Consider the following 13,843-nt stretch of genomic DNA (forward strand, 5'->3'; position numbering starts at 1 on the left):
AGACACAAACGATCCAGAACACTGCAGGCAGAAGAACATCCGTCTCACTGGTTTCGCATCATTTGGAAGAACTCAGGCCAGCTGGCATAGTGATCACCCCTCCAAAGTGATGACTATTTACTAAAACCATTTTTATAACTGATAATATTCCATAAAATCAAACTAAGATTCTTAACTTTTGATAATGAGTCAGAACATGCCATACACCAAACATACAGTTTATTAAGCCTTTTATTAAAAACAAAAAGCATAAAAGGCTGATGATCACATTAATGTGAATTTCTTTATTCTCTTTTGTAGCTCAGTACATATATATAATACCATATATCAATGTTTAAACCCTTAAACAGAATTTAGACAATGAGAAAATCATTCTTAAATTCATTCAGTTCGACACAGAGATCATTGCTTCAGACGTTAATTAACTTTTTTCATATATGTAACCTTAACTAAATCCAACCATACAATATTTTACTCTCTCAGATGTTACCAACAATTAATGATGATAAAATCCACTGACAAAACAAAAAAACGATTATATTAATCCCACAAATGGCCTAAAGCACAGTGGTGCACCAGATGTTAGAAAAGCAAAATTACTTTTTTCTTGACTAATTTCAAGTACAAACCAAAACCCAGAAAACACCTCCTATCAACATAGATCATAATCAACAAAGTTTTACTTGATCATAGAGTGTGATTATTCTTTATCAATTGACCAGAATTCTGGTCATCAGCAAACTGACAAACAGGGTAACAACTGATGTCAGATGACCCACAGCACTGTTTCTTTGGATTAGTCCACCTGTGTAAAAAAGAGATGTGGATAGATTTTGTTAAGCAGTTAAATATAATTACAAAACAATGAAGATATGATAGAACTTTACCAGTGTTCGGTTGAGTCCCAAGTACCAGTGGTCCAATTGACAGAGCTCCAGAGTCATGGTAAGATACATCCCTCCGGATTAGAATGTGGTGATCCGAGTAGCAGTGCTGCAAAAAAAAAAAGAAAATAAAGGCAAGTCAGCAACATTTTACGCTTCTGAAGATGTTCAACTTGATCATACATGATATAGTCACAAAAAGCACACAAAACTCACAGCTCTGCAGTTGTTGCTTCTCAAAAGGCATAAGTGGACACTGCAATGCAAGAAAATCTGTGTGTGGTTGGTGAATGTGAACATCCTGAAGGAGAAACGAGACACAGTGGAGACGCCGTTCTGAATCACCTCTACGGTTCCATCATCTGGATTAGGACACCTGTGAAGCAGAAGCAGATGCATCAGTTAGACTGCCAGCAAAAAGACACTGAATTAAATTAAAAAGAACAACAAGATGGTCTCATTTACTGTGCAGTAATGAGATCCCAGCGGACTGGGTAGTTTGCTTGGTTGACTGGCGTGGCCCAGCAAGAGTCCAGAACTGTGGCAAATTGACGCTGATCCACCCCTTCTGTTCGCACCTCCAAGTAAAACATCTCATCAACTTCCATTTCTATGTGTCCATTAGCGCTGAAGGGGGAGAGGAAGCCTTCATCCTCATAGGGGATCATCCTCATACGATATGATCCAGTGCCAACAGGAAGCTTCTTCCTCAGAATACTGTAGAATAAGCATTTATTATGACCACCCTTTAATGTATCTGATAAGCTGGCTAAGCTACTCTAATTTGGTTACAGGATTACATTACAAATAATAACCAATTAAAACATATTAGTGTAATTGGACACAATGCTCAAAGGAAGCAAACAGAGAAAATTGTGTCAAGACCTCTCCACAGGGTTGATGTCCACAACCATTGACAGAGCTTGAGCCAGAGGGTAAACACAGGAGAAATGCAGATGAAGATTCCTCTGATGGTTGGTCACATTCCCGTGAATACTGTTCTCATACATGAAGTGAGTTCCATTTCTCTAACAGTGAAATGACAAAATGGAATCAATCAACTGAAGAAACACAACTGAAGCTTTAAAGAAGATGTTCTAATTCATTAACTTTACCATAAGGGTTGTACCACACAGATGGTTGTCATTGTCAAAATGGAAGACAAGTCGTCCGTCCTGAAGAGTCCCGTTGCAAGAGCTGTCTCGGAGATGGAGAGCACTGGAGTGGAAGCCCGCTTCAAACAACTCGCAGCGAGATACTGACATGGTTCCAGAACTGCTGGAGCATTCAATGTTTGCATCTGCCAACCAAAGACAGAAACATTTAAGCTTTATTTACTCAGTTGAAAAATAAACCTCTGTCTATAATCTCCATTTCAATGGGGACCTGATAAGATAGCAGCACCATTTAGAAGAATCGTCATTTACATTCAATCAGTGAAACATGAATATGAACATCAAAAGCAATGGCTGTTAAAACTCTTCGAGGTTGTTCAGTAGTGTTTTTAGTTCAAGAAGTGTCACTTCTGTCAATTTAAATTCTTCCTGGAAGAGTCCAAGCATAGGGGGCAGCATGTTTAAATGCTGTCTTTGCGAGATCTGTTCTAACTCTAGACACAAACATATGGAAAAAAAGCTGCCCCCGAAGTTCAAACCGGGTGTGAGATTTACCATAAATGCAGTCAGGTAAGAGGGAAGTAGTCCCAGTAATTTATAAACAAAAAGGAACACATTTGGCTGTCTACAAATACAGAGAAAAAGGTGACAAGCAACTATATACAAATAACAGCAATGCTGCACTGAGTGCAGTTTCTTGAGATATTCCATCCATCCATCTTCTTCCGCTTATCCGAGGGTCAGGTCGGATAAGCGGTCGGATAAGTGAGTTCCATTTCTCTAACTTGTTCCAGCTCCTCCGGGGGATTCCCAAGGCATTCCCAGGCCAGCTGACAAACATAGTCCCTCCAGCATGTCCTGGGTCTTCCCCGGGGCCTCCTCCCGGTGGGACATTCTCAGAAGACCTCACAAGTGAGGCATCCAGGAGGCATCCTAACTAGAGGCCTAAGCCTCTTCAACTGGCTCCTCTCGACATGAAGGAGCAGCGGCTCTACTCTGAGACACTCCCAGATGACTGAGCTTCTCACCCTATCTCTAAGGAGAGCCCAGACACCCTTTGTAGAAAAGTCATCTCGGCCGCTTGTATCCATGAGCTTGTTCTTTCAGTCATGACCATAGATGAGGGTAGGAATGTAGATCGACTGGTAAATTGAGAGCTTCGCTTTTTGACTCAGCTCTCTCTTCACCACGACAGACTGGTACAGCGCCTGCTTCACTGCAGACGCTGTGCCAATCCACCCGTCGATCTACCACACCCTTCTTCCCTCATTTGTGACCAAGATCCCGGGATACTTAAGCTCCTCCACTTTGGGCAGGACATACCCCCTGACCTGGAGAAGGCACTCTACCCTTTTCCAGCTCAGGACCATGGCCTCGGATTTGGAGGCACTGATCCTTACCCCAGCTGCTTCACACTCGGCTGCAAACCGCTCCAGCGAACACTGTAGATCACGACCGGATGAAGACAATAGGACCACATCATCCACAATGCAATCCTAAGGCCACCAAAACGGATCCCTTCAACACCTTGACTGCGCCTAGAAATTCTGTACACGAAAGCAATGAACAGAATCAGTGACAAAGGGCAGCCTAAGCAGAGTCCAAATCTCACCGGAAACCAGCCCGACTTGCTTCTGGCAATGTGAACCAGACTCTGACACCGGTCATACAGGGACCTAACAGCCCGTATCAAAGGGCCTGGTACCCCACAGGGCTCTCTGAGGGACATGGTTGGACGCCTTCTCCAAGTCCACAAAGCACATGTAGACTGGTTGGGCGAACTCCTACACACACTCCAGGGCACTGCTGAGGGTGTAGAGCTGGTCCAGTGTTCCATGACCAGGACAAAAACCATATTGCCCTTCCTGAATCCAAGGTTAGACTATCCGATGGATCCTCCTCTCCCAGATCCCTGAATAGACCTTGCCAAGGAAACTTAAGAATGTGACCCCTCTGTAATTAAAGTATACCCTCTGGTCCCCCACCCAGGTCTGCCAATCCAGGGGGACTTCCTCCAATGTCCATGCAATATTGCAGTTGTGTTAACCATCACAACCCTACAACATGCCACTGAGGAGCCCTTTAACCACCTCGGCAACTGCATCCCCAGAGATTGGAGAGCCCAACCCAGAGTTCCCAGGCTCTACTTCCTCGATGGAAGGCATGTTGGTAGGATTGAGGTCTTCGAAGTATTCTGCCCACCAGCCCAAAATGTCGCCTTGAAGCCTTTCTCCATGGCCTCTCCGAACTCCTCCCCCGCCCGAGTTTTTGCCTCGGCAACCATCAGAGCCACATGCCGCTTGGAATGTCGGTACACATCAGCTGCTTCTGTGATCCCGGAGGCCGAAAAGACTCTTTCTTCAGCCTGAAAGCATCCCTCACCAAAGCTGTCCACCAACAGGTTCGAGGGTTGCTGCCATGACTGGCCCCAACAACCTTGCGGCCACAGCTCTCTTAAGCCGTCTCGACAATGGAGGCGCAGAACACGGTCCACTCAGACTCAATGGCACCCACTTCCCCTTTGAGATATTGTTCAGGTTAATTCATAAACAATGTGTGACCGTAGTTCATAGTTTTGACGTTTGGAGACCAACTGCACCAACTGATGTAAATATTATGCTTGAAATCTAGAAAATACCAACTATAAAGTAGTGAACAAACCATGTTTGACGATGCTATGTGATTATTGCTACCTCTTCTAATAATAAAAATGTTTAAAATGTTTTGCCCTTACCATAGCTCTCATCTTTGGATCTATTATAGTGCTCATCACAGAAGCAGCCGTACACCCCATCTTTCTTACCACACCACTCATACTCCACACAATCCAGCTGTTCACAGGGGTCAGTCTCAGCTGAATTGACGATATCACAAATGACAAAGTGAAATTCATCGCATATGATCAATTAACATCTCATTGTACTGATAATGTAGTGAACCAAACAAACATACCACAATGCAAAGGAGAGCGCCAGTCAGGGATACTTAGACCCAAGACGGTGCAAGTTTTCTCATAAGCAGACACGGCAGAACATAGCATGTCATTGGCTGGTGTGTAGAGGCAGAGATCGTAAACACAGGAAGTGAAAAAGGGTTGTGGGTCAGAATGCAGGTGACAAGAACTGAATGGGCCGCTGGTGTTGGTGATGACTCTGCAGAGTTCTGTGTATTCTTCTATGAAGCGACAGTCACTTAGTCTGTCACCACTTCTCTCATCATTGGATCCGCATCTAGAAAAGTCGTTAGACATTTAAAAAATTTTAGACAGTCAATTTCTGAAAAAATGTTTGCAATGGTTGAGATTTTTAGGTTAACTATGGAAAATGAAGTCTGAGCTCACCCTGCTTCGCTTGTCTCTGATTTCCAGCTGTGGCCAAACTGGTTGTCGTTTTCCGCCAAAGTACCGTTGGGCAAAACTTTGTCATCAGTGGGATCACCATTGAAGTTCCCACACATTCCAGTGACTCTGTTCTGGTAGTTGCGGCCCATCCTGACCAGTAAAGTACTGGAGCCATCAAACTGGACTACAACATCGACAGCATCAAACACTATGTAACTTCCCTGCCTCATCACCTGACCAAACGTTCCTGCAGTCATGGGAAGAGAAACCTCAGCTCCATTTACCTGTTATGATGAGAGTTCAGAGAATTAGGCCAAAGATTTTAGCACAACAAAACTTGTTTTTCATCCGGCATTTAAAATAAAGCTTACCTTCACTCTCTTGTAAGGTCCGAGCCTGACATGAACACTCTCTGGAGGATTTGAGACGTATATATCAACTGATGACACGAAAGACACAAGGTTGTTTCCTCTGTGTTTGTTGGTGGCCACGACTTTGTACTGAGTTTCATTGTTGTGTCTCAAACTCTCAGTGATGATGTAAGAGCATGATCCCTGAAAATGAGCCAAGGCTCCATCAAAGGTGACGTAATGTGGGTCACCCCATACTGTACAGGTAGACATGGCGTCATAACAGCCCAGATGGCCATCTCTGATGGTGCACTCTTGTGCAGGAGTGCATGATGAGGGACTGCAGATCAGGACATTGGGCGCTTGACATTCACACCGTTGGGAACAACCGTTTGTCCAGAAGGACTCACCAGCCTGCAAGATAAGAAAAAAGTGGAAGTATTAAGTTATGTGACAATATTAAGAAGAACTGAATCTTGAGGTAATAAGGAATGGACTACTGCCTTGCTTCTTCTCCAGTTCAAATCATATTTGTAAAACTACAACATGCAGAACCTGATTCATCATCCACCCTAGCCAAGTTTCCACTCCTTCCTGTCAGTTAAGGCTTTTGTTAATTACTGAAGGCATTTCCAATCTGGGTACTAAACAAAAGTGTGAGATGATTTATATAACCTGTCCTACTTGATTTTTGTTTCAAAAGGACATACCACCCAAATAGTTACGGTGCAATTAAAGTAAATGTGCTTGTGCTATTTGCATATTTATAGAAAATTCAAAAGGTAAGTTGAAATAGACTAAATTTCAATGCTTTTCAAGGCCTTGTAAAGAACTTTATACTATCACCACATTCATCCAATCATAGTCGCCATCGTGTACACTTTCATAAACCAAGTCACAAATCAGTAGAAAGCTAATGATGCATGGGCTAACTGACATGTAATGGATTGAAGCTAGAATCAAACCCACAACCTTCAAACCTTCTGGCAGATTTGAATATATATTCATACCATATATTGTCATTTTATTTGTAAAGAGCAACAGTCCATTATCTGTTGGATTGCATTTAGAAACTACATTTACACCTTTGGCTGTTTCTTGACCAATGGCTCCTTCCTCTCTGAGTGGTCTGTAAGTCGTTGTAGGCTCAGGGCTCAATCCATTTCAGATATTGACTCTCACACCAGCTTCATCCAGCTTTCCTCAGTCACCAGGATTGTTTTATTCATTTATTAGTTTGGTGTGGAGTATTTGGTATGTGCACATTTTGAACAAAACTCTCTGTGAGGCAGAATCATCCTCAACAGTACAATTGTTAGATATGCCTATAACTTTTTTAATTATATATAACTATTCGAACAGGTGAACGTGACGCTTTTAGACACATAGAAATTGTGTCCAAAGATAAGCCAACACAGAAGCTCATAATATCTTGATATTTTGATATTATTTGATATTATTCCTTCAGAAAAGGAATTATGTTTGAGTTTGTTGCCTTCGAANGCGACATGCTCCTGGGTACTGGTACATCACTCCATCAAATGTATGATATGATCCTGGGCCTCTGATCCAACATGTTGCAAAGCTGTTTGGTGTGCACCCTCTTACTCCATCCTCCACCCTGCAGGACTCATGTTGACCACAGCTGTGAGAGCTGCAAGTCATGGAGCCATAGCTACATGTACAGCGCCTCCCACAGTCTGCATCCAGTATGACAGTTTCTCCTGAGCGGTAGTAGTGACCCTCAAAGCTGCAGCCACAGTCAGCATGAGGGACACAGACCCCTCCACTCAGGAGGTAGCCTGAATTGCAGACACAGCTCTCTTGATCAGGCAGGGGGCAGTTGTAGGTGGAATTGGGGTTGACACATGTAGATGGACATCCTGTACCCTGGGCCTCATAGTGGCTATTGGCTGGGCAGGGGATTTCTAAACACAAGAAACATTTATTCTCAAACTTTGAATATTTAACACCAATTGCATTTCAAAATAATTGCAAATGACTGGCAGACATACCACAGAAGCCAGGATGCCTCCAGCTTTGTGGCTGGATCCCATTTTGTTGACACTGACTTGAGTAGACATTTAGGGCTTGGCACAGAATGGGCTGATACCCTCCGCCGACACAGAGATCATACACACAGCTATCTACAAAAAATCCTGGAGGGAGTTGTTGATGGCATGCAGCAAATGGTCCTGTGCTGTTCTCCAGAATACCACAGTGAGCAGAGTTTCTGTACAGTGCTGTCTGAGCTGCTGTGCAGCCGGCACAGGCCAGACGTTCACACTGATGGTCACACCCAGGCTCATCATCACCAGATGCTTTCCAGCTGTTGGCAAAAACCACATCAGAGCTCACCACTTCACCTTGACGGGTTCGAAAATCATCTTCAGGGTGATTGTTGAAGTTTCCACAGAACCCACATGTGCTATTTTGGTAAGTGTAGGGCAAACTGATCCGGACATATAAACTTCTGTCATATGACACCATCAGGCCAAAGTCAGTGCTGACGATCACAGAGAAACCTGACTGATAAACCTGGATAGAACCGTTTCTGAGGGAAAACGGAACTGTTACAAAGCTTCCATTGACCTGTAAGGATGGCAACAAAAGAATAGTTTATAAATGTAAACACAACACAAAATGTAGGGTCTATGTTACCGGTAGTAAGAAATTCCTGTTACCTTGGCCTGACCCTGATGTCCTTTAACCAGCTCAATAGTTTCATCATGGACAAAGACTTTGACCAGTTGTGTCCATGAAACATGACTGCTCCCCTGATGCCCGTTCTTCCCCTCCACTCTGTAATAGGGCAGTCCATTCTGACACTGCTCTGACAGAATGTAAGTGCATGTGCCTTGAAAGTGAAACCCTGAGTCGTCAAAGGTGTAGTAATGTGGATCTCCACTGACGGTGCAGGTTCGTCTTTGCACTGTCTGGCAGGAGTACTGAAAGGCAGCTGGCCGACAGATTTGGGAGAAGGAGCAGGGATTGTTGGAGCATTGCAGCCCTTGGTTGGTGCAGGTGCACTTCTGTGCACAGGTGCTGTCACTCCAGAAAGAGTCGCCAAGTTGAACAGGTTGATCTTAAAAAATAACAAACCCCCCAAAAAACAGAACAAAGCTGAAAAATTTTTTTACAGTCAAGATTTCTCTCAAAATCTCATCTCAGCAGTTCAGAAAATACTCAGAAACCTTTTTTGAAAATGTTATAAACATCCTGCTAATGCTCTCTTGTAGTTATTTTACTCCATATTACCAACTAAATTCCCATAGTAAGCAGAAGTACGAGCTTACTAATCCTATTTCTTGTTCATTCAATGAAGGTATCCATGTGATAAGGGGTCCATTGGTGCAGTACTACTGGTCTTACCATTGAAAGTGCAGCCTCTTGATCCATGATCCAGTCGGAAAGCCCAGCGACCAGGTACATTGACGTTACTGTTGAGGCGGAAAACTGAGTAATTGCCTGAAGCGTTACTGGAGAAGGATCCAGGAACAGTGAGATGGTGAGGGGAATTAATTGTGTCGTATCCAACCTGGGATAATAAAACACACAGAATTGTATTTAATATGTGTATAGTTCAAACTAATCTTTGTAGTTACATCTAAAGTGAAGAATTGAACAGTAAATAAGATTTAAAATTGTATAACATGATTATACGTGCACTAACCTGTATGTTCCATCTGTTTGGGGATATATTTCCATAGTTCATCAGCACAAAGGAGGACTGGCCTCCAGAGATCAAGACAGCCTGGACTGTTGTTCGCTGAAAAAAATAAATTTCTTACTTTTGTTGTATGGTATTTAGACAAAAGCATACCCATCATACATTTCAAAGAGATGAAAACTTACTGAATTCTCTTGTTGCCAATATGGCATTTCATGCCATGTTGCAACAAACACCCAGCTTGAAGTAAAGTTTAATTGTGGGAAGTAATTATTAATGTCCTCTGTTGCTTGATTGAGGATGTTGCCACTTGTATATTGTTTATAGTAGACCAGACCAGTTTGTCTGTTGTCAAAATCAGTCCAGAACGGAGCGATAATGTCCCAGGTTGAATACATTGGAAATCTTTGAGGTATGTACATAGACCATGGATTATTAAAGGTCATATGTCCATTATGGTTCACCTAATGAAAACAAGGGAAAACTTTTTTCATCATCTGTCAAATTAGTAAGTGTTTTTTAATTTAACATGGAGGCCAATTTTACATACATAAATCTGATTATATTGTTTTCCGAAATACACAAAAGGTTGTTGTAGGACAATCCGAGGGGAGCTTCCATCGAGAGCTGGTTGAGTTGTGTTTCCAGAAATTGGGTAGAGCGGTCCTACAAAAAGCACAGATTTCATTAGACAAATATAAAACAGAAGCACAGTAGAAATTTCTTTGTGCTGAAGTGTCCTTTGGCTGAAAATGCTTAGGATCTAACTACTTATCACACCATGTTTTAATTAAGGAACCCTAGACACAATCCCTAGAAATGAGGCAGCTCTTAATGTTAATTCAATATTTCAAAGCATGTGAAACAAAAGATTAAGAAGTTGTTGCCCTTACTGTAGCTCTCATTGTCGTGTATAGGAGGATGCTCATCAGAAAAGCAACTGTACAGACCGTCTTTCTTACCACACCACTCATACTCTGCACAGTCCAGCTGTTCACAGGGGTCAATCTCAGCTGAATCAAATATATCAGAAAACAACATTTCAAACCATAAACATTACATACGACCAATCAGTAGCTCATTGTCCTGATATTTAGCAAAACAGACATACCACAACGCAAAGGAGAGCGCCAGTCAGGAATGCTTAGACCTAAATTGGTGCAGGTTTTCTCATAAGCAGAGACGGCAGAACATAGCATGCCATTGGCTGATGTGTAGAGGCAGAGATCATAAACACAGGAAGTGAGAAAGGGTTGTGGATCAGAATGCAGGTGACAAGAACTGAATGGGCCGCTGGTGTTGGTGATGACTCTGCACAGTTCTGTGTATTCTTCTATGAAGCGGCAGTCACTTAGTCCATCGCCACTACTTTCATCAGTGGATCCGCATCTAGAAAAGTCGTTGGACATTTAAAAGATTTTAGAGTCAGTAGAATTTTGAAGAAAAATGTGCAATTGCTGAAAATGTATCAGGTAAATGTAGACAAATGCAGTCTGAGCTCACCCTGCTTCGCTTGTGTCAGATTTCCAACTGTGGCCAAACTGGTTGTCGTTTTCCGCCAAGGTACCGTTGGGTAAAACTTTGTCGTCAGTGGGATCACCATTGAAGTTCCCACACATTCCAGTGACTCTGTTCTGGTAGTTGCGGCCCATCCTGACCAGTAAAGTACTGGAGCCATCAAACTGGACTACAACATCGACAGCATCAAACACTATGTAACTTCCCTGCCTCATCACCTGACCAAACGTTCCTGCAGTCGTGGGAAGAGAAACCTCAGCTCCATTTACCTGTTATGATGAGAGTTCAGAAAATAAGACCAAAGGTTTTAGCACAACAAAACTTGTTTTTCATCCAGCATTTAAAATAAAGCTTACCTTCACTCTCTTGTAAGGTCCGAGCCTGACATGAACACTCTCTGGAGGATTTGAGAGGTATATATCAACTGATGACACGAAAGACACAAGGTTGTTTCCTCTGTGTTTGTTGGTGGCCACGACTTTGTACTGAGTTTCATTGTTGTGTCTCAAACTCTCAGTGATGATGTAAGAGCATGATCCCTGAAAATGAGCCAAGGCTCCATCAAAGGTGACGTAATGTGGGTCACCCCATACTGTACAGGTAGACATGGCATCATAACAGCCCAGCTGGCCATCTCTGATGGTGCACTCTTGTGCAGGAGTGCATGATGAGGGACTGCAGATCAGGACATTGGGCGCTTGACATTCACACCGTTGGGAACAACCGTTTGTCCAGAAGGACTCACCAGCCTGCAAGATAAGAAAAAAGTGGAAGTATTAAGTTATGTGACAATATTAAGAAGAACTGAATCTTGAGGTAATAAGGAATGGACTACTGCCATGCTTCTTCTCCAGTTCAAATCATATTTGTAAAACTACAACATGCAGAACCTGATTCATCATCCACCCTAGCCAAGTTTCCACTCCTTCCTGTCAGTTAAGGCTTTTGTTAATTACTGAAGGCATTTCCAATCTGGGTACTAAACAAAAGTGTGAGATGATTTATATAACCTGTCCTACTTGATTTTTGTTTCAAAAGGACATACCACCCAAATAGTTACAGTGCAATTAAAGTAAATGTGCTTGTGCTATTTGCATATTTATAGAAAATTCAAAAGGTAAGTTGAAATAGACTGAATTTCAGTGCTTTTCAAGGCCATGTAAAGAACTTTATACTATCACCACATTCATCCAATCATACTCGCCATCGTGTACACTTTCATAAACCAAGTCACAAATCGGTAGAAAGCTAATGATGCATGGGCTCATTGACATGTAATGGATTGAAGCTAGAATCAAACCCACAACCTTCAAACCTTCTGGCAGATTTGAATATATATTCATACCATATATTGTCATTTTATTTGTAAAGAGCAACAGTCCATTATCTGTTGGATTGCATTTAGAAACTACATTTACACCTTTGGCTGTTTCTTGACCAATGGCTCCTTCCTCTCTGAGTGGTCTGTAAGTCGTTGTAGGCTCAGGGCTCAATCCATTTCAGATATTGACTCTCACACCAGCTTCATCCAGCTTTCCTCTCAGTCACCAGGATTGTTTTATTCATTTATTAGTTTGGTGTGGGGTATTTGGTATGTGCACATTTTGAACAAAACTCTCTGAGGTAGAATCATCCTGAACAGTAAAATTGCTAGATATGCCTATAACTTTTTTTAATTATATATAACTATTCGAACAGGTGAACGTGACGCTTTTAGACACCTAGAAATTGTATCCAAAGATAAGCCAACACAGAAGCTCATAATATCTTGATATATTGACTGTTTTTGATTTTGCTGTGATGTCATACAGAAAAGGAATTATGTTTGAGTTTGTTGCCTTCGAATTCAACACCTCAAATGATTTTTAGTTCATCAAAGCCACTGTGGAACTGTTGTTTAGGTTGTTCTGACTTTTTGAGCCAATAGATGAAGAATAAAGTAACCTGAGATGACCTACATTAAAGTAGAATCCATCATACTGGCAGCCACAGCTTTCCACAGGGACACAGCTTGATCCACTCCTGGAAAAACCTTCATCACAGAAACATCCCTCAGAGCAAACATGGTCACAGGCAGCATCGATGCTGCTGGCACAGGTGTGGCCACAGTCTGTTCCACACAGCTCATAATGACTGTTGGCTGGGCACTCAATTCCTGTATACATGATAAGATAAAGGATGACAAGTTGGTTAAAACAAGTTCAAACATAGTAGACACATTTTGAGAGATTTGAGGACAACACTTGCTCGATTGATAGCACACTGCCTTCCATACTCACTGCAAGTGGTGTTTTGCCTCCAAGGGTAGACTCGGACATTAGCAGAATGACAGGCACTGACGTACGTCTCTAGAGCCCTGCACAGAAGATCACTGCCTCGATTTCCCGACACGCAGACATCAAAGACACAGTCACTGAAATACGGTGCTGGATCCACCTCCTCGTGGCAGAAGCTGAAGGGGCCGTCAGCTGCCTGAATCACCTCACACTGAGCCCTGGCAGATCGATCATCATTGCATTGTGGACATGAAGAGCCACAGCCGTCACTACAGGTGTAGTTCCCAGGAACCTTCCAAGCTGCTCCAAAAACATCTGCTGAGTTGGACAATGATCCACTTGGGGTGTGGAAGTCATCATTTGGATTTCCATTGAAGTTTCCACAAAGTCCACACATGTTTCCTCTGATGAAGATAAGAAAGACTGAATCAAAGTTTATACACTTCAATATCAATGGCACAGACAAGCAAGAAATGAAAAAAAACAGCCTCTATATTTTAGATGAAACAGTTTTATCTCAAAATACATATAAATATTTGGTCTAATTAGCAATGATGATATACTTATGTAACAGCAAATTTAAGCTCAAGTATATAAGCTACCTGTATCTTGGGGATATAGAAATGGAAACTGTGCTACTTCCATCATATATGACACTCAGTCCAAACTCTGCGTTGACAAATGTTTGAG

General features: G+C 42.3%; 1 protein-coding gene across 1 annotated transcript in view; it reads right to left on the reverse strand.

Moving 5' to 3' along the window:
* Positions 1-378: 378 nt before the first annotated feature.
* LOC106937335 (IgGFc-binding protein-like) overlaps positions 379-13,843 on the reverse strand; it is a 19,354-nt gene continuing 5,889 nt past the window's right edge. The window contains exons 5-16 of the mRNA XM_015018772.1: positions 13,157-13,557; positions 12,836-13,032; positions 11,234-11,626; positions 10,863-11,146; positions 10,471-10,748; positions 4,734-4,853; positions 2,000-2,184; positions 1,770-1,912; positions 1,350-1,601; positions 1,101-1,260; positions 888-993; positions 379-805 (exon numbers count right to left, since the gene is read on the reverse strand). Coding sequence (XP_014874258.1) covers positions 711-805; positions 888-993; positions 1,101-1,260; positions 1,350-1,601; positions 1,770-1,912; positions 2,000-2,184; positions 4,734-4,853; positions 10,471-10,748; positions 10,863-11,146; positions 11,234-11,626; positions 12,836-13,032; positions 13,157-13,557 — 2,614 coding nt within the window. The 3' untranslated portion in view covers positions 379-710. The remainder of the gene's footprint in view (positions 806-887; positions 994-1,100; positions 1,261-1,349; positions 1,602-1,769; positions 1,913-1,999; positions 2,185-4,733; positions 4,854-10,470; positions 10,749-10,862; positions 11,147-11,233; positions 11,627-12,835; positions 13,033-13,156; positions 13,558-13,843) is intronic.

This window comes from Poecilia latipinna, unplaced genomic scaffold (assembly GCF_001443285.1).
Source record: "Poecilia latipinna isolate Pla-1442-1.1 unplaced genomic scaffold, P_latipinna-1.0 Scaffold2319, whole genome shotgun sequence".
NCBI lineage: Eukaryota > Metazoa > Chordata > Actinopteri > Cyprinodontiformes > Poeciliidae > Poecilia > Poecilia latipinna.